The 19,265-nt window shown below is 38.7% G+C and overlaps 1 protein-coding gene across 1 annotated transcript in view; it reads right to left on the reverse strand.

The window, feature by feature from the left end:
* Positions 1 to 4,308: 4,308 nt before the first annotated feature.
* THEMIS (thymocyte selection associated) overlaps positions 4,309 to 19,265 on the reverse strand; it is a 70,792-nt gene continuing 55,835 nt past the window's right edge. Inside the window, exons 5-6 of the mRNA XM_064708024.1 lie at positions 14,208 to 14,358; positions 4,309 to 4,457 (exon numbers count right to left, since the gene is read on the reverse strand). Coding sequence (XP_064564094.1) covers positions 4,309 to 4,457; positions 14,208 to 14,358 — 300 coding nt within the window. The remainder of the gene's footprint in view (positions 4,458 to 14,207; positions 14,359 to 19,265) is intronic.

Below are 19,265 nucleotides of genomic sequence, written 5' to 3' on the forward strand. Positions count from 1 at the left end.
GTAAGCAGTTTCATTTTGCAGGGGATTATTATAGCTAAATTACAGCCTTGTATGCTCTCCATGAGTCAAGAAGGACACTTTCATGAGCAGCTTTTTCTTACAGTTGTGGTCAATCTTGATGTGCCAAGGACACAGCTTCCTACTTGTTTCCAGTTAATTTCAGAATTATTTTCCTTCAGATGTCTCTGAAAACAAACAAAACTTAATGACAGGGTGAAACAGGAAATTTTATATTTGGATTTAAAAATTGCTCAGGGAGTACAGGTGAATGAGCTCTTGAGATGAATTAATGGCTGCGAGTTAGGGCTTGTCTGTACCATGAAATGGTTTGTCAGTACAATTACACAGCAATCCGAAGACTACAACAAAAATACAGCTAATATATGACTCCAACACAGCAATGCCAGCAACTTTGCTTAAGTATGTGAAATTCTTACCAGTAAATTTTTCTTTTACTGGTATAGTTGTTGCAGTTTGGAGAAATATTTAACCTCCACCGGGCAAAAGAGCTCATTTAGTCACTATAAACTGTGACTCCACCAAAAATTTTCCTAGTGTATCATCTCCAGTCTGATTACTACCATGGTGTCCCCCGTGTCATATTCTGGTCTGGCAGACATAGTAGAAGAGATACCTTATCTCTTGGGGAGAGGCTTTCCAAAGGATGTGCCCTGTGACTGATGCAACAGAGCTGCAGGCCTGGAGGGAAGTTAGTTAATAATTTAATTAATATTTAATGGCAATATGCCAGTGTGCCAGATTTCACCAGTGGGCTGTGTTTCCAGCTCTGCCAGCTATAAAAACATGTTTGAATATACCCCGTGGGGGAATGGTAGGGCTTGTTTGAGAAGGAAGAGCTTCTAGAACATCTAGAAAATCATGATAGTCTTCCCTGCCCTAAGGGTCTCTGAACCTTCAGCTGCTTTGAGACAGGTCCTTTGAAGTCCTGCCTGAGTCAAAGCCGAGATTTGCAGCTCTTAGAGCAACACACTGTTTATTTGCCTCCTCTTGACTCTTTCTTCTCCCTGTAATCACCATTGATTGCAACCTGAAAAAAAGCTTCACTTCTCATATTAGAGAAAAGTGAAAACAGCAGGCAGCTGAAAAATTACCTAGCCATGAAAATTAGCAAGGTAGATGATGCCCACAAATCTGCATTGGAAGTTACCTAGGAAGGGGACTTTCAAAACTGCTGAGAACACAAAACTACAGTCATGGATTTGGGATCCCCACTCCAGTACAGCCAAGGATACAAAATCTGCCTCAACCATAGAAAAGCCCAGAGGCTTTTCTGTGAAAGAAACAGCTCACTCAGAGGGTCAGTGGCATGACAGCTCCAAAGAAATGTCCTAGAAAAACAGCAAAAAAGGATTCCTCAAGATGCACTGGGGTCAGAAAGGGTGATTTTCATTTGCAGCACTGTCTTTAGATTTCAAATATGAGGTAATCTGCATCTCAGCACAACCAAGGTAAAAATAAAGAAAAAAATTGCACCTTAATATGTTTCATACAATTAGTTTTAAAAAAAATTGTACAATTGAAAATAAAAAAACCTACTTTTCCAAACAAAACCACCTCAGCTGTTCAGTTCATGAGAACAGGAAAACACAGCTGTGTAGCTTTTTCATTCCTTACTGCATTTCCCTCTCTTTTCTGCTTTTCCTTTTTTTGTGTCCTATTTAATAAGCACAGAAGCTTAGTTAGCTGAGACCATTCCTTTTCTGGCACCTGTGTGCAGTTCAAGTCCAGAAAGCAACCTCCTGAAACAACCTGACAGCAGTACCTATTTTCAGCTCTTCAGGTGTCTGGACCACATTGTTTCTGTCCTTTTCCAGCCATGCAGTTATCAGCACTGGAGAGAGACTGCCTTTTACTGGTTTTGCTGCTGAATTTTTTGTGGTTGTTGCTGTTCCTGTTCCTGCATGCCTCCATCTCATTTTTGGTGTCAGGGACATAGGAGGAGAAATTAGAGCAGTACCAGAGTTATTCCAATTCAGTGGTTGCAATGGACCTTCTCTCTTCCCATTTTCTCACACTAGAAAAGCCACTGTTGATATTTGCAATACTGTCCAAAAGATTGTCAAGCTGGGGGCTTTCCTTGTTAAAAAAGAAAAAACAACTCATGGCATTAAAGGAGAGAAACTTGTCATGCTGAAAAGAAAGCCACACATTTTAAATGCTTCGGGGTGGTGTGGGGTTTTTTTTTTTTACTTTCTCTTGAATATTTAATGAAAGGTTAAAATATGTTAATGATGGTTGTTGCTATAGCAAACTCAGGCATCTCTAATGAAGTCTCTTGCTTAATTGTTTGTTGTTCTGGAGTGATGAGGTCATGTTAACATCATTGACCCTCTGGGCACATTTATTCTATCAAAATTAACATAGCAATGACCTGAGGAAACTCTCTGTTCTTTCTCCCTCCTGCTTAGGATGAAGACTAACATTTTACTAGTATCACCCTGGCATGCTTCAGCCCTGATCATGGAAAGATTTCAAGAGGGACACTGGTGGAACATTGTAAATAATATATACTGATTTTTTAAATGTAGACTTAACTGTTGAGGCTTACTTCTGTATTTCATCAAAACTATTTTTCCTCCTAGAGAAAGTATTTAAAAGTATTTTAGATCAATAGACTTAATTTTGATAAATTATATCTATAATTTTGATAAATCATATATACCAAATAATTAAAAGTAGATATTAAAAATGGCATAAATGTCCTGAGGAAAGGAGACATCATAGTTAGGAAATGGTTAGGTGATGAATTCTTCAACAACTGTCATTATCAGATATTAAGCATTTGACACATTTTATCTGGCTACATATTTTTAAAACTTTTGCCTGTATTAAAGATTAATTGCAAATGCCCACATCAAATCCTTATTTCCCAAAATGCTCACAAGTGCAAGGATGGAATCTTGATAGAAACTGAATATTCTAGAAAATAGCACAGATTTCAGAAGGCTGGGGGAGACCAGCAGGCTGGAGGAGCCACGTGCTCCTCGGCTACCTAGTGGTTTCAGAGTGTGGGTATATCTGTCAGCCATTAAGGACAAAAATTGTTGGGATTGCTTTATAAACCAAGAATTATCCAAAGAGGGTGATCTCCCTCAAGTCAGCAAAGGTCCTTTTCTTTCATGTTTTGCTGATAACCTCAAAGAGGACCACCAATAAAGTGAAACTTTGCTTCCATTAACAGGGAATTTAAAGGACAGGTGGATAAAGACTTCAAAGAGCTGATGCCACATAGTAAGTGGTATAAACAGATGCTGATCCCCTAGGCTGGCATTGCTTCTTGAAAGTATGCTTTCCCCTTAATGCCTATGGTCAGAAGGGATATTTTAGTCAGAAGAGAGCTTAATTCTTTCTCAACTTCTTTACCTGGTAGAACCTCAATAACACATGGACTGAGGAAGAAATGCGCTATGTGGAGCATCCTACTTGGTTCCATTTTTAGTCTTTTCTGTAATGTTGGAGTCTCTGTGTCTGTGAGCAGAGGGAGACATGGCCACACACTGCCCTGGATGTCATGTTTCTGAGGGTTTTGAGCATTGCAGAAAAAAACCCACCTTACTTCATATTCACCATGTTGCTTAACTTCAACAGAGTATGAATGTTGCACATAATTTAAAAATAAATACAAAGTATATTTTGCAATTAAATACTTCATGTTAAATTTCTGAAACACAATATTTCAAGTTTTTCCTGAGTTTTCATGGGTTTCTCCTCACAAAAGAAGAAATTCAACCAAACCAAGTGAAATTCATAGAACGTTCAGCTATGAGTGAAAAGAACTGTGACTACAGTTTCACTCATATCTAGAAAAATTATCATCTGTGTTTAGCTGGAAATGGCACCTAGAAATTTTTAGAAATAAAGACCCTCTTCACTGGCACTTAAAGTCACTGCAGACTGCCAGAGCAGAACCTTGCAGATTTAATGAAAGCACAAATAATACCTGAAAGCTATTAAAGCATAAAAATGCACAAGTCATCCACCTCCAGAAAGAGGAAAAGGGCTGCATTCAGAGCACTATAATCTCAGAGCAAATTGGCACAAACCAGGAAAAGGGCCTTCAATCCCCAGAACAATCATAGGTCCTCCTTTAACAAAGGTGACATGGCTAGGAGGTCACAGGTGGCAGCCCACAGGAGCCTTTTCTGCCTTACTCACAGGACATTTGCACCAACAGTGGAAGTTCCCAGGGGAAAACCTCTCTTGTTTTGGGAAGTGCAGGTTACCAGCCAGTCTGAAAAATCACTCTGCCTGCACTTGTTTGCATCCACAAATGATCCCAGCTTACACTCACCTTCTTCCTTTGGAGACTGTGTGCTCATTTCTAATGCTGGTGCCATGAAATGCTTTTCTTATGTTTTCAATTATGTTTTCATCAATATAGCTGTAGTCATGCTCTTCTTCCTCGTCCTCTTCTGCCTCATAGTTTCTTGCTAGGCCTGAAAAATCAGCAAAAAATAACTCTAAGTAAATGGAAGACTCTGCCCTTGGCCTGGAGAAGAAAAATGGTACAATTCAAAAATGCAACCATGAAAGCAAAGAAACCAATATTCTCTTCACTTTCATATTTTTCAGAGATCCTAAGTGACTTGCTCAATTTTCTGAACAGTATCTGTGACAGAACAAGAATGAAAATGAGCTGAGCACTTTACAAGAGTGTCTTCACTCAAGAATTCCTATTTCAGTTTTTGCATAGGCTTGTACCTCTAAGTTGACCACTTCCTGCTATCTATGTATGAATAACATTAAAGTTTATTGAGAAGTTTAGCTGGTGTAATCACTTACAGCATAAAGCAAGCAGATAAAATTATCTGACCATATCAAGAGAAGAGCAGTCCCCCTGCCATAAGTTGCATGTACCATCCTTACCACAGATGTGCTTCCATGCTTTTGTGTTTCATTGCCTGACAAGAGAAGCCCTGCAGCTGGGGAACCACGGTGTTACCTTGGGATTTCCTGGAGCCAGAACCCCCCAGTTGCTTCTTATTTCAAAGGTGATGTGGCAGAGACATGGAGTTGAGAATGGCATGAGGTTAAAATGAAAGGTTTTAAAGTGCATTTCTTTACGTCCAGCTAGACTGGCCTGAAGCATCACAGAGGACAAACCTTTCAGAAAGCAGCAATATTTTCCTGCAAGGGCAGATATCTCACTGGAGGCCTCTTAGCAGCTCCAGCGCTGTGGAGGGCTCTACTCTGCATCTGGGAACTGTAACAACTTCACTTTGCAGGTCACAGCGGCTCTGGCTGCTGCCAGGAGATCCCAGGGTCTCATGCCCTGCTTGGGTGGTCCACCACGTTCCTGGGGCTAGAGGAAGCTCTGCAAGACATGTGGGACCACTGAACTCATGAAACTAAGCTCCATAAGGTGTTTAATGCCCATGAATGCCCCATTTCACCCTCAGAGCCACCCCATCCAATAGCCCAGCCTGTGGTGGCAATAGAACCAACTAGAGCTAAGATGATGGTGGTGATACCATCACAGATCCACTGCCAAGGCAAATCATCTTTAGAGTTTATCAGGAAGTCTCACAGGTCTTGGAGCTCAGAGGATACTGTGTTTTTAAAGCCAAACTTTTCACTTGAAATTGCAAACCAGTGTGCAACACTGTTGTGGGTATAACTGTTCTTGTGCTAGGGCGCTACCTGAAACAACCTATCATAGCATACTATCTGACCTCCCAGCAAGCCATGTTTGTTAAATAGATTCTTCTTTATGAAACCAAACTTCTCAAATAAGAATTCTCCCAGTCTTATGTTTTCAACCACTGTGCGCCCCTTCAACAAGAGAATAACTTAATAGTTTTTCAGCAGTCTCCAAATCCCACTTGTGCTCCTCCTGAGACTCTCCATGGCTGAGAGAGTCAGTCAGTCTGACTGAGACTGAAAACCGGGTAACAGTAATTTCTTTCTGAAGGTGTGATCCTTTCCTTTATAGGTTTTTTAAGGCTGGAAATAAATACAAGGTTAATCAAGTATCTGTTTGGCTACACCGGTGTAGAGTTTATCACAGACCTATATTGCCATGGGTCTCCCACTGCTGAATTAGCAAAGTATTTCCAGATCTAGGCATCAAAAGGAAAAAGAATCCCAAAGCAAAACCCCAAATATATGATGAGAAATGCATGTAATATCTCATATGTGGCCACTATCTTGTTAATAAACATTTCTGGGTTTGTAGTCAATTTGCAATTTGCCTGGGCTTGATATCAATAAAAGCAAACTAATGAATAAAACAGGCACTGAAAGAATCAGCTAATCCCTGTGATTCAGCGAGGGAAATATTGTTTGTGCACTTAGACTTGCTAATGCGGATATAAGGTACAGATTGCTCATGGATGGCATAGCCAGCTTTCTTCTTTCCCAAACACATGTAAACAAATTGATACACTTCTAAGCAAGACAGCTCAAGGAGAAAGAATGTTGATGTCATCAGGCCAGACTAAATCACAGCTGTCCCCAGTCCCAAACCTGTTCAGAGTTCCTTTTGAAATAAATATATTTACACTTCAATAAAGCATTAAACAATTAATGAGACAAGCTGAACTGTCCAAGGGGGATTCTGAACCCTGAAATCAATGCAATTTTCTTCTCTGTTTGAAAGAACAATCTATTAGCCTCAACGCTGAATTACCGAATGAGATAGGCCATCTCAGTTTGGCAAGGAAACAAGGCTTATGTCATCGTGCTGTCCATCCATCCATCAATATCCTCAGTACTTTTACAAGTTTATTTCTGCCAATTTCAGTCAGATTTGAAAAGGGGACAGAAGTCTCACAGTGGTTACTAAAGCTAGAGCTGAATTAGTTCCTCTATTGAAAGAGAAGCATGCAGAACACAGCTGTTATCCACTCCATTTGGCAGCAGACAGCAGGATAAATCAGTGTGTGCATATTGGCTGGCCACTCAACACACACATAGCTCCAGACCTGCTCTTTTTCTTTTGATCAGAGCACTGCAAGGAGAGTTTTGGTTATTATCAGGAAGCACGGAGAGGAGTAGGGGGCAACAGTCCTGAATACTTATTAAATAAAATTTCATTAATTCTGCTCTTCCTGGAACAATTTGTGTAATTATATTTGCCTTTATAGTAGAAGGCTGGTGCTCTGCAGACTAAAAATTTCCATTAATTTCATTTGTATCTTTGAGCAAGCAGGATAAATTGGCTTCTTCTTGGAATATGTTTGCTGTTTTTCAGGAATTTCAAGATCAGAAATGGCTGCCATAAGTCTCCATTTTGCCCTTCTTCAAAAGGTAGGCAACACAAACGACCCAACTCATGAAGACTCTTGCTTGAAGGACACAAGAGTTAGAGGCCCCAACTCATGTACGTGTACAATTCTGCACACCTGAATGCCTCTAGCCATGTCACCATAACATAGTTTTATAGCTGTGGTAAATATTTCACATCAGTTTTAACTCTGCATAAATTAACATTCAATTACACAGCATTTGTTGTTTATTTATGCCTAACTTGACAAAAAGTTGTGAAATATTTAGCATAATAATGTTATGAACTCACCATAGTAGAACCACATCCTTATTTCTGCAGATCACTTAAGTGAAAATGCACAGAACCAAAGGTATATGCATAAACCAAGCATTTTTATGAGCAGCAACATTTTGTTTGCTGTGAGTCTGGTTCTGATGCTCCTCAGTGCTAATGAGAACTAATCCCTTAGGGAGTGCTGCTGAAAGCCGATCAGTGTTAGAAGAATCAGAGCCCATAAAACTAATGGACTGTTCCTTGAGCTGATATCCATCAACCATTACTTCATGGGATGATGTAGCATATCTTTAAAAACTGTTATGTGCCACAATCAAAATATTTCACATAAACTGTAGGGTTGTATTTAATGTATGGGTATGGGTAATATTTATCTTCCTCTGGAATCTCCTAAACTAATATTTGGAAAAGATTAGTCTGAATTCCTTTAAAAGAATCTTAAATTTCCTGAAATAGACAACTGTTGACATTTTTCACTGTCCTTTAACTTTAAAATGTTTTTCTTTGTCAGTTTTTTTTCTGATCTGTTTTACTGGTTTTATTGAAGTTTTTGAGTCCTAGTTTCCACCGTTTCACTACTGCCTCGTATAAAATAAATCCCCAGTGTAACAAAAGCTCTTGCAGATGAGAAATGATTGCCACAAGTTTTAAACAGTCTCATGTTTCTTGCCTCAAAATAAGTTCCTGCGAGAGGACGCAGAGTGGGGCTCAGGGCACCATCAGGGACGTTCAAGTGCTGCTCTGCACAGGACTAGGGGTGCAGAGCCAGCAGCATCACCAGAGAGTGGGAAAGGGCACTCACATGAGTTAAACCTTTGGTTTAAATATGTATTATGTTCTCATACCCCCTCCTTGCAACCGCCTAAGCTCCTGCCTGAAATCTCTGCATATTACTGCAATTAAAATAAGTCATATCTAACAAACCAGTGAAATTAGAGGGATTCAGAGCCTGTGCTTTCTTCTCCCTGCCGTAAAACAAGTTAGAGTTTGGTTGAGAGTAAAGCTGATTGAAAACATTTCAATATCATTTACTAAAGTGTACTCACATCCTATAAAATGGTAAATGGTATGATCTCCATATTTTAAGTAATTTTCTTGCCTTTTTTTAAACATACCTCAGAAGATGTGTCAGCCAAGGATAAATTCTGTGTTTATAGAAGAAAGCACAGAAAGTTTTTCGGTTTTTTTTTGTTTTTAAGAAAATTACAAGACCATGGGAGCCAAAGAATCTAATATCATTATTTCCCTAATCAAAGACTGAGCTGAGTGAGAAGCTGGAGGGAGTTTTCGCACACATATACAGGAAAGGATTCCTAATTCACATTGTTTATTCCCATGCACCTAGTTCAGAACACTAGTACAAAATCCCTGTGATGTCATAAAAAAAAAGCAGCTTTTTTTTAATAATTCATAATTCTAGATTTTTATTTAAGTTTTTGGGGTTATTATGTTTAATTCATTTTAATATTTGTTTTAGAGCACAGTACCATAGTCAAAGTATTGTCTTCACTAACAGGATAGCAAGCTACAGGGGCAGAAGTTTCTTGAACCATCTTTAAAATTTAGTAGATATATGAAAATTTAGTAGATATATGTGCATCCAAAAGCACGAATGAAAGGCCCAATCCTCTTTTTTTTTTCTCCAGCCCACCAGCCTCCTAAAGCAAGTGCCTAAATACAGAATGTATAAATATCCTCTCTAAAATATCCTGACATGAATGAACAAAATCAGCATAAACACTGTTTTGTTGCAGACTGTAACTATTCCAGAAACCTATGCCATGAATAAGTAGATTATGAAATGTTCTAGAAACTCCACTTAGAATAAATTTCAAGGATAAAGAAAAACTGATACAGCAGATTTCTGATGAAAGTTATAATCCTGCAGATATTGCTACCATTTTTAATTAATTCAACCTTAGTCAAATATAAGAAAATAAGATAACATCTTCAGTGGCCTATTCGGGTTTAATTGCAACAGAAGAAGAAGGTTCCATTTCTTAGAAGCAAAGATAATAAATCCTATCTTTATTAACATGAACTCTGTAAAGAAAGGCAACAGAGGCTTTAAAATGTAGGAAAACCTGTTGTTTTTCTTTTTGGAACTATCTGGCCTTTGGTAAGAAATAGAAATTGTTTCTGTAACTAGAGGGGTTTTTGAGAGTACAGATTCAACATCCTTATTAGGAATTTGAAACAGGTTGGTGCTTTGGAGGGTGGCTTAACATTCATCAGTAGAAGTTTAAAGATTAGTCAGTGAATGGTGCATTTCCTCCCACTCAAAACCTACAGGAGTGTGTCTGTGTTATTAGTCTTGACATATTTTCTAATCCATTATCTTTTGAATTAGCAGAGCAGAGTACACCCTCTGGAACAGGCAAGCTTGCTGCATGCAGCAGTGGACTCCTGGGGATTCCTTGGCTGGCCAGGAAGAACTGTTCCATAATCTAATCTGCTCTCCTGTATAATTCTGCAATTATCTTTTAATCAAGCCAAATAATTTTGGAATACACTAACATACAACTTTCAGGAAAAATTTTAGCTTTGATATGTCACAATCCATCACTGTTCTTTGGACTGGGTTATATCTGCGTAGCTCAAACTCACACTATACTCCAATTTGGACAGAATTTGTAAAGGGACATACTCCAAGGCAATTAAATAAGAAGCAATTTCCTAGTCTTGCAAAAGAAGTATCATTATGATACTACTTCATGATTTTCAGTGTGCATACTAAGAGAGGTACTAGGAGTTTGTTTGGAATCCTCAGCAACAAAAGCTATCCTCTGTCTGGTGTTCCATGAATAGCCTAAGCCAAAAGAGTGAATAGGATGAACTTCAAATTAACTAATTGAAATTTTAATGAGAAATGAGCCAGGAGACCTGTGACTGATGGGCTTTTGAATCAGATACATGGCTAAGAACTCAGATGCATGGGAAGAGTTAGTGCAGTAAATGTTTGCGGTACCAGTCATGCAAGCCTTCAGCAGTCTTAACACCATTTTCTTTCTCTAACACTCTTGGTCATACACCCAAAGCTACCTGGAAGCTGCCTGCAAAGCATGGGTCTCCAGCCATAAATTCATGGAAAAACACAGGAAAAGATAAGCCTGAATGATAGCTAAAGTTTAAAAAAAATATGTCTACTAGAAGCAAGAGGAGTTAAGTCATCAGTCTACCATGACTAATGATGGTCTCAGCCGGAAGAAAAGTAAACCCCGCTTTCTCTGAAGGGATGTCACAGCAAATATTAGGATCTTGATGCAATGACTGCCAAAGGAAACAGAACAAGAACAATAGAGAAAAGATATTTTCAAACCTGAAAAAGTGTTCTTCTCAATTAGATTGTTTCAGAATTAAGAGCAAGTGAAGAATTGGCTAAGAAAAACAGAATTGTGCTAGAAGCTGAAAAATCACAATAAAAATCAAGTGCTTTTGGAGATTATAAAAAAGGGTTATCAATGACATATAAATAAGGCTTAATGGGGTGGACAAAAGACTAATGCTATTATCTCTGGATGAACAAAGAGAGAGAAGGTGGACAGACTTCAAGCAGGGCAGATGGGACAGTCAGTGATATTGCAGCATTTCACCATGGTGCTGAAACATGTTCAGCAGAAGGTCCAAACCTGGAACTGTTGCAAAATGTCCAGGTCCAGAACCACAAACTGCATGAGCTAACACACAGCATGAAGGAGAAGGAAGAAATCTTGCCGGCATCATGGGTAACAGAAGCAGGGACATGTGAAGAGCCCCCTGAGAGTTTCTGGGCCAGGATTTAACGGAGAGACCAATATGAGTGATGCTGTGGGTGCCTGCTACAGACACAGTGATTCATTAATGGAGCAGTAGATGGGAACGAGCTTCCTTTAGTAAGTTTTCAATGGGAGGAGCAGCTGAGATGGTTGTGCTGCCATCCAAAAGGACCTGAACAGGTGGGAGAACTGGGCAGAGAGGACTTTCATGAAGTTCAGTGGAAGAAAATGCAAGGCCTGGGAAGGAATGACTGGAAAACAGCTTTGCCCAGGAAAACACTGGAGTCCTGGAAGACAAGCTGACCATGCTCCAGCAATGTGTCTTTGTGGCAAAGTGGTCCAACACCTCCTGGGCTGCATTAGGCAAAGTGGTTCCAGCAGAGATCCTTGTTCCCCTGATCAACACTGGTGAGAGCGCACCTAGAGTGCTGGGTCCAGATCTGGGCTCCCAGTACAAGAGGGACATGGATGTTCTGGAGCAAGTCCAGCAGAGGGTCATGAAGGGGGGCTGAGAGGGCTGAGGCTGTTCAGTCTGGTAGAGAAGGCTCAGGGAAGATGTTATCACTGGGCATCAGTACCTGATGGGAAGATAGGAAGAAGATGGAGACAGACACTTCCCAGACACTTCCAGCTACAAAAGAAACACAAGAAGTTACAAATACCTTAGCAGTAGAAAAATGGAAATACCAAGTGACCTCCCAGTCCTGTTATTGAGCTGAAGCTTTAGTAACAGTGGCTCCATACTGCTTTTCTCAGCCAATGGAGATCAGCTTAGAAACTGCTGTACAATTCCTGTAACAGGCACAGGAAGTGACTCTATGACTTCACTTTTTGCACGAACTGAGAAACTGCGTTCAGAAAAATATTTGAAGAGTCTTCACCATAAAGGCACTTTGAGACTTTAGCCTGTGTCACATTTCTTGTCTGTGAGGAGTCTAGGCCAATAGAGTTAAGCACCTACTCAAGCACTGACTTTTGTGCTTGTCAATAAGCCAAGCCTCAGCATAAATTTTATGTCTGCCTTCTTTCTCAAAGAGACACTGGTCACATTTTCTTCAGGTGTGTTCCCTCTGAGTCCCATGTCTGCCTTACACCACAGAGACTAACCCAGGCAAGTGACCCGATTAATCCCTGTAGCATGGACAATGGTTTTCAAAGTCAAGCCTCAGTGATTTACAGGAAGTACCCTTAACAAGAAATGAGTATCACGTTAACCCACGTTGGTATTCTTTTTATTTTGTGGGATTTAAACTGTCCTTTGTACATGCTGACATGTAAGCTTCACCATTTACCCCTATAAAATCTAATCAAATTATTAAACAGTGACAAAACAAAGCCTGAAAAGAGATTTTTCAAAGCCACAAAATAAGAAATCTGGAATTTTATTTAGATGCTGCCAGATACCAAAATATTTTGCTGGTTTTGGCTGGGGCAGAATTATTGTATTCACAGTGACAAGTACAGGGTGGGTTTGGATTTGTGCTGAACACAGGGTTGATAATATGGAGATTTTTTTTTTATGTGCAAGGGCTTTTTTTATGAGCAGGGCTTGCACAGAGCCAAGGGCTTTTCTGCTTCTCATACTGCCATAGCTGGCAAGGGAAGTTGGAGCTTGGGACAGGTGACCCAAACTGACCAAAGGGAAAGGAGGAGGAAGGGGGGGCGTTTGGAGTGATGGAGTTTGTCTTCCCAAATCACTGTTACATGAGATGAGGCCCTGCTGTCCTGGAGATGGCTGAACAACTGCCTGCCCGTAGGAAGCCTTGAATTAATTCCTTGTTTTTCTTTGCTTGTGTGAGTGGTTTTTGCTTTCCCTGTCTGTCTCTCAATCCACAAGCTTTCTGGCTTTTTCCCTTCCAATTCTGCCCCCTATCCTGCTGGGGGGGGGGAGCGAGCAAGCAGCTGTGTGAGGCTTGGTCACTGACAGGGGTTAAACCACATCACTTTCAATAATCAGTCCCAAAATAATCAATTTCCACAGCAATAAGGATTAGTGAATATTTAGCATGGCACTGTAATGCTTCTCCAGAAAATTGGTTAATGTAGCTTTCAGAAGTTTCAATACACATAGTTTCAAATAGACAATTCTTTTTAAGAGTCCTGCACACTGAATGACAAGAAAAAAAAGAGGAACTTTATAAGAAGTTCTTCTATTGATATCAATTATCAGTTAACAAATGCTGTGAGGATGAATACTCATGCTTTAGTCTTCAAAATGTTCCAGTGCTGCAATTAATGTGATTTTTTTTCATATCTCAAATATAACCTGTGACCGAGAGATTAATGAAATATTTTTTTTAATATTAACTGCCAAGCTGAAATACATAAAATGAATTTGGATTTGTCCTCTCATGATTTAGCCTTTCAACTTCAGTATCGTTTATTTCTGAAAAAGGAAAAACTTGGAAGATAAGTAGAAGAGCTAGCCATCTATCAAAATTATGGGAAATACAAATAAGTATAAAAAAATTTAAAAACAATTATTGGTCAAGGATTTTGCTCAGTATTATTATGTTCTTCAAAATACAAAAATATGAGTTGAAGGCATCTCTATATCTTTAATGTAAATGGCTTTCTCATCTCAATACACTTTGGGATAGGTTTTTTTTTTAATGACAGATTACGTGTATGCATCACTGTAAAGCAAAAGATCAGCACATGTTTTCCAGTCGTCTGTTCCTAAAAACCCACTGAATATTCAAGCTGCAGTGTCAGACAGAGTTTAATACCACGCTGCTGCTGAGAGCCTGGATGAATTTGCCTTATGGCATTTATGGAGGAAGAACAGAAAGGTTCCCTTTTCATCCCACTTTGACTAAGCCACAGATTCCATGTGAAGTCACACAAGATACTCCTGTATGACAAATTTTCATTAGGGCTGAGGTTAAGCTTTGTTGTATTAATAGCTCAAACCATAAAGCTTTACTGACCTTTAGTCACAGTGGTTTCCACTAGTGCAGCTTTCCCAGTCGCGTCCTTATTCTCACAATGCACCAAATCATTTTGACAACTAACTTGCAATTCCAAAACAGCAGCATCTTGATCTGAACACAATTTCCTGGTGTTGTCTACGTAGAAATTCTGAAATTAGATAGAATAGTACATTAACTTTCCACATAAATTGGTATTCCAAACTGATGTGACATGCAAGAGCAATATTGTTTGGGTTATTTCTGAGAGTGTTAACTGCAGATTTTTCTGTTTGTCAAAGTCATCGATGACATTTACCACAGAGCTTTTCTTTCAGGCATGTATATCATAACATAACATGACCAGGAGGCACTCTGGGTGAAGAGTTTACCTCTAAAACACATCTCCAGTCTTTCTTTTCCTTTTTATATTTTGGCTATATGGTGTCACACAAGCAAAAGGAGATTTATGTATCCCTTTTGGTTGATTCAGATTACTTTCTGATTAACTATTTTTATTGTATCGATTGTTCATTTAATGTGTTCTGTTACATATTATATCACAAACTCATGTAAACTCTGACATTTCAATTACATTTACCCAGTAGCATTCACAGCATAGTACAGTTAGATGATGGGAACATACAATTATGACATTATTAATTATAGTTTTATTACACTGGAAAAAGTAAGTTAGATGGCTTCAATATTTGCATCCCTTGAAATTCAGGCTTCCTATACACCTTTCCATAATTATGTTGTTTTTTTTTTAATTTTGAGGTATTTATATCATAAATACTTTCAGTCAAATACATATTTTTAGCTGTGTAAGTAACAGTCAATTAAAAGTGTCAAAAATATATCTTTGGTGAAGCTCTACAGTAGCTGCAATGTAGGTACAGAGCAATTGCAATCATTATACCAGAGTATATATTTTAGGAAATAATCAGTATGGATTTTCCACTCAAAATCAAATACAGAATTTTTTCCTTAGCAATGACAAAGCCCATCCTATTCAGAGAGATAAGGTCAAGTTGGTAAATCTGACAGTAGCTACACAGTAATAGGATCTGATCTTTTCAGAATCAACCCACAATTTGCAAAGGCGCGACAGAAGCCCACATTTTACAACAACTTGCCCTTTTTGAAAAAAGAGATCAGCTAGCAACAAAAGAAGTCACTGGGAATCAAAATAGAAAATTTGGAAGAGTATATTAAGAAAAACAGATAAGGATGAAATCCATAAAACCTAGAGATGTCTTTGCCCAGTGGGTGGGTCACAACACTGCACAAGTGTAATACCCTTATTTTTCAATTAGAGGAATCTCTGGTACTTTTTTCCTTTTTCTTAAAAAAAATCCCCGCAGGATCAATCTACAGGAGTCAGTTGAGTTGTAGTTTTCAATGCATGTTTGTGCTCCACAGGCTGTACAAGGCTGTGGAGTGCTTGCCTTGGTCCCAAAAGAACCTCTGAGGCCCTGCCAAGCTGTAAGCAGTGCTGTAATTCACAAAAAAATTCAGGGCATGTAAAATAGAAATTCAGCTAAGAAATACTTTGCCAAGACGACAGAAATGTCAGAAGAAATTCTTCACAGCAGAGGGTTTAACTTTCTTTCACCAGGAGGGCATGGCCTTTGTTTCATCTCCTTTTCTTGATCTTCAGCACCTAAACATGCCTGTATGCCCCACCTGCTTGTTGCCAGACTGTCCCAATTATATGAACACTCATTTTATAAGCAGCAGTCTTGAGAAATGCCCACCTTCTTCTTGGGGAAAATAAATGCATAAATAACCATGTTTCAGAGCTGCCACTAAACTAGTCCCATCCTTGGTATCAGTCATACCTCTTTATCACAAATTAAAGGTCTTGGGAAGGGTAGGGTAACTATTATTCATAGGCAAATTATTCCTGTGTTCCACTTGTTTGGCATACTTAGCACACAGAAAGCTTTCACTTAATGCTCAGCTTTCAGGGAAGGATGGAACCTTAATTTAAACTGTAGACATAAAAAAAGAAGGCTTTTTTAAAAAAAAAAAAAACACATGAATTCTCTTATTTTCTACTCAGCTCCTTACTTACACTATTAATACTAGCAATCAATGTGATGTATGAGTATGTTGAGTTTATTTATTTTGCATTGCCTTAACTAATTAAAAACAGGCCTTGATATCAAAATAGGAAGATAGCCTCATTAAGAAAAATGTATCTGGAATTTGTGCTAATCTTATAATTCATCAGCAAAATCACATGCTGTGAAAAAATAGTTACCTGGGGCACCTTGTAAACAAATTAAAATATGCAAAACTCAAACATTTAAAAATGAATAGGATTACAGAAAATGAACTGTCACATCACTTTATGCTGAAATCTGATAGCATTTTAACATCCTTAATAGCACTATAGATAGTAATTATACTACAGACCAACAAAGATGAGTTGCTTTGTAAAAACTTTGTAACAGAAAAGTCTTACAGATGTCTTTCAAATACCTGGCAAACTTAACAGCCCAGAATTTCTATCTAGGCAGAGTCATTGTTCCACTAATTTAAAAAAGTCAGGATATCAGCCATGATTTTCAATAGTTACTGCCAGAAAAAAAAACATTAATTCAATTAAAAACTCATAATCTGAGCTGCAGTCGTTTGTTATAAAAGACAATTCATGAGGAAACCCCAAATCTCAGCATTTGGAAAATAAAACCAACATCTAGAGGTGCATGAACTAAAAATTTTACAGCAATGACTAAGAATTTCCCATGACATCTTCAAGTTTGCTTGTGGTCCAAGAACAACTCAGGAGTCAAAGCATAAATCTGTAAAGGTAAATGAGTCCAAATACACACAGTCCTTCTCAGGAAAAAGAAGGTGTTACATCAAACAGGATAAACATAAAAAAGTGTGAGAGCTAAGGTGAGAACTAAAGGGCTGGAGATGCATCACTTTAATAAGAACAAAGTGTCAGAATTCAGCAGAAGCTGTAAATGAGTGCGGTGTTTGTCACAGGTGCACAAACTGAAAACACTGCCGAGGCAAACTGAGTTTCAGGGCAAGGGGTTCGAATTAGTTTCCCTTTTCCCCTTGATCACCTGAAGAGTTTAATGCACTGCATCTGTGTGTGTGTGTGCGTACATGAGCTCTCTTCTGCAAGCAAGGCTTCCCTCTGCTTGTCTGCTCCAAAAGCTGTGAAATCTGACAATAGTTCTTATCAGTGGCAATGGCCAAATAGTAATGTTTTCCCTATCTTCAGCCTATCAGTTGCACAAAACCTGTCCTCAAAATGCTGATATCTCCTGCAACATAAGTGTTTGCTCTCATCTTTCTCTCACAGCTCCAAGCTGTGTTCTCCTCCAACTTAAAAAATTTGGGCTATCAACAATTGCATCCATGTAAATACTTTTTTCATTACAGTGTCGAATTGTTTCTAAAATTCATTCACATTTCTGTATCAGTATCATGTGGCAATGAGTTCCAGAGTTTATTTCTGCTCTGAAATTTACCTTGGGTAGCGAGGTTTCTTTTTACTGCCCTAATTCTTAATTTTATTAATTTTCTCCCCTCCTTCAGATTTTTGCTCTTTTTCTTGAGTCACCTTTCTTTAGGTAGAAGAGTGTTTGGAAGGTCTTTAATCTTTCCCCTTCCTGGAGTTAAATTGTAACTCATAATGCAGTGACTCCGGAAATTCCTACTCCTTTGCAAGATGCAACCCAAAAATACTGAAGGCAATCCCTGTCCCACACAGGCTTCAGACAGCAGTATTTGGTCACAAATTCTCAATCAGCCCATAAAATAGCACAGAAGTTCTTACAAAAATCACTCCCAAACCCCAACCAACCAACCAAAAGAACCCACCAAAAAAACCACAAAACCCAACAATAACAAAACCATAAATCAAACAAAAAATAACCCCCCCCTCTTCTAACTCTGGAGGAGTCCAGCAAAACTATTGTAACCACTGAGATAAAACAGAAGAAGGAGAAGCTCTTAGAGTGAGTAAGAAAAAGGTCTTTTAAATCTAGTTCCAAAAAAAAGAAAGTAATTCATGTTCATAATACACATTATTGTTTGATTGCTTTATTTTTTTTTAAGGAAAGAACACCTCAACAGCATCTAGAACATTTACTGTAAAGAAGGAAACATTTGTTTAAGGTACATAAAAATATTTGGAAGCAAATATGAAACCAGTAGCTGTCACAATCTCTGAAAATGTGGTGAGATATATAGTGCCATAAACCAATCTGACAAAATTACGCTTTCCAGACTGAAAGTCAAGCTGTTAGGTGATTACAAATGACTCAAGTGAAGAGGAGTACTCATTTGCTGGAGCAATCAGTGCTGGACATGGCACTACACCTTTGGAGTACATTATTAGAAGACACCCATGCTGGTAGATACAGGACATAAACCTTTTACTGCAATCTTTAAAACCAACTTGGAGTGGCAGTATTTACAGCCATCAGAAACCCAAGCCAAAGCTCCAGATACACATTTATTGCTTTGGAATTAACTGCATGGGTATGTTTATCTCTAAAATTCTTAATTGCTGCATGCACCTTTCCACCAGAAGGAAAAGATATATACATAGAATGAAAGTGTGATGAATGATTTCACTGTCCAAACACAGAGCAAAAAGACAATTTATCCCCACAAGCTGCATATGACAGTTCTGTAAGAGACTGACACAGCACACTATTCACCAGGAAGCCCAACCCAGGCTGGATGAAGTTTTAGTTTTAAATAGTTGGCAGAGTATTTCAAGGAAATTGTGAGAGAGGGTGGTAGAGAGAGGCGCATCAGTATTCGTAGTGTCTGATTTATAAAGAAGACTTCATGAGCTTCAGAACCTACAGAATTACAACCTACCTATATTATATTGCTCCCACAGTCATTATATCTGCATGCAGGGAGAGTTTGGAACTACAGTGGGTCAGAAAATAGTCACAGATGTTGTTTCCCATGTAGTATCAGCCAGAGTAAATGCTATCACATTCAGAGCCCAAGACTATCTTAAGTCACAGATCCGAATTACTTTTGGGTTGGAAGAGCACACATTGGATACATTCTGGAGTAACTGCACTGGTC

This window comes from Zonotrichia leucophrys, chromosome 3, assembly GCF_028769735.1.
Source record: "Zonotrichia leucophrys gambelii isolate GWCS_2022_RI chromosome 3, RI_Zleu_2.0, whole genome shotgun sequence".
Classification (NCBI taxonomy): domain Eukaryota; kingdom Metazoa; phylum Chordata; class Aves; order Passeriformes; family Passerellidae; genus Zonotrichia; species Zonotrichia leucophrys.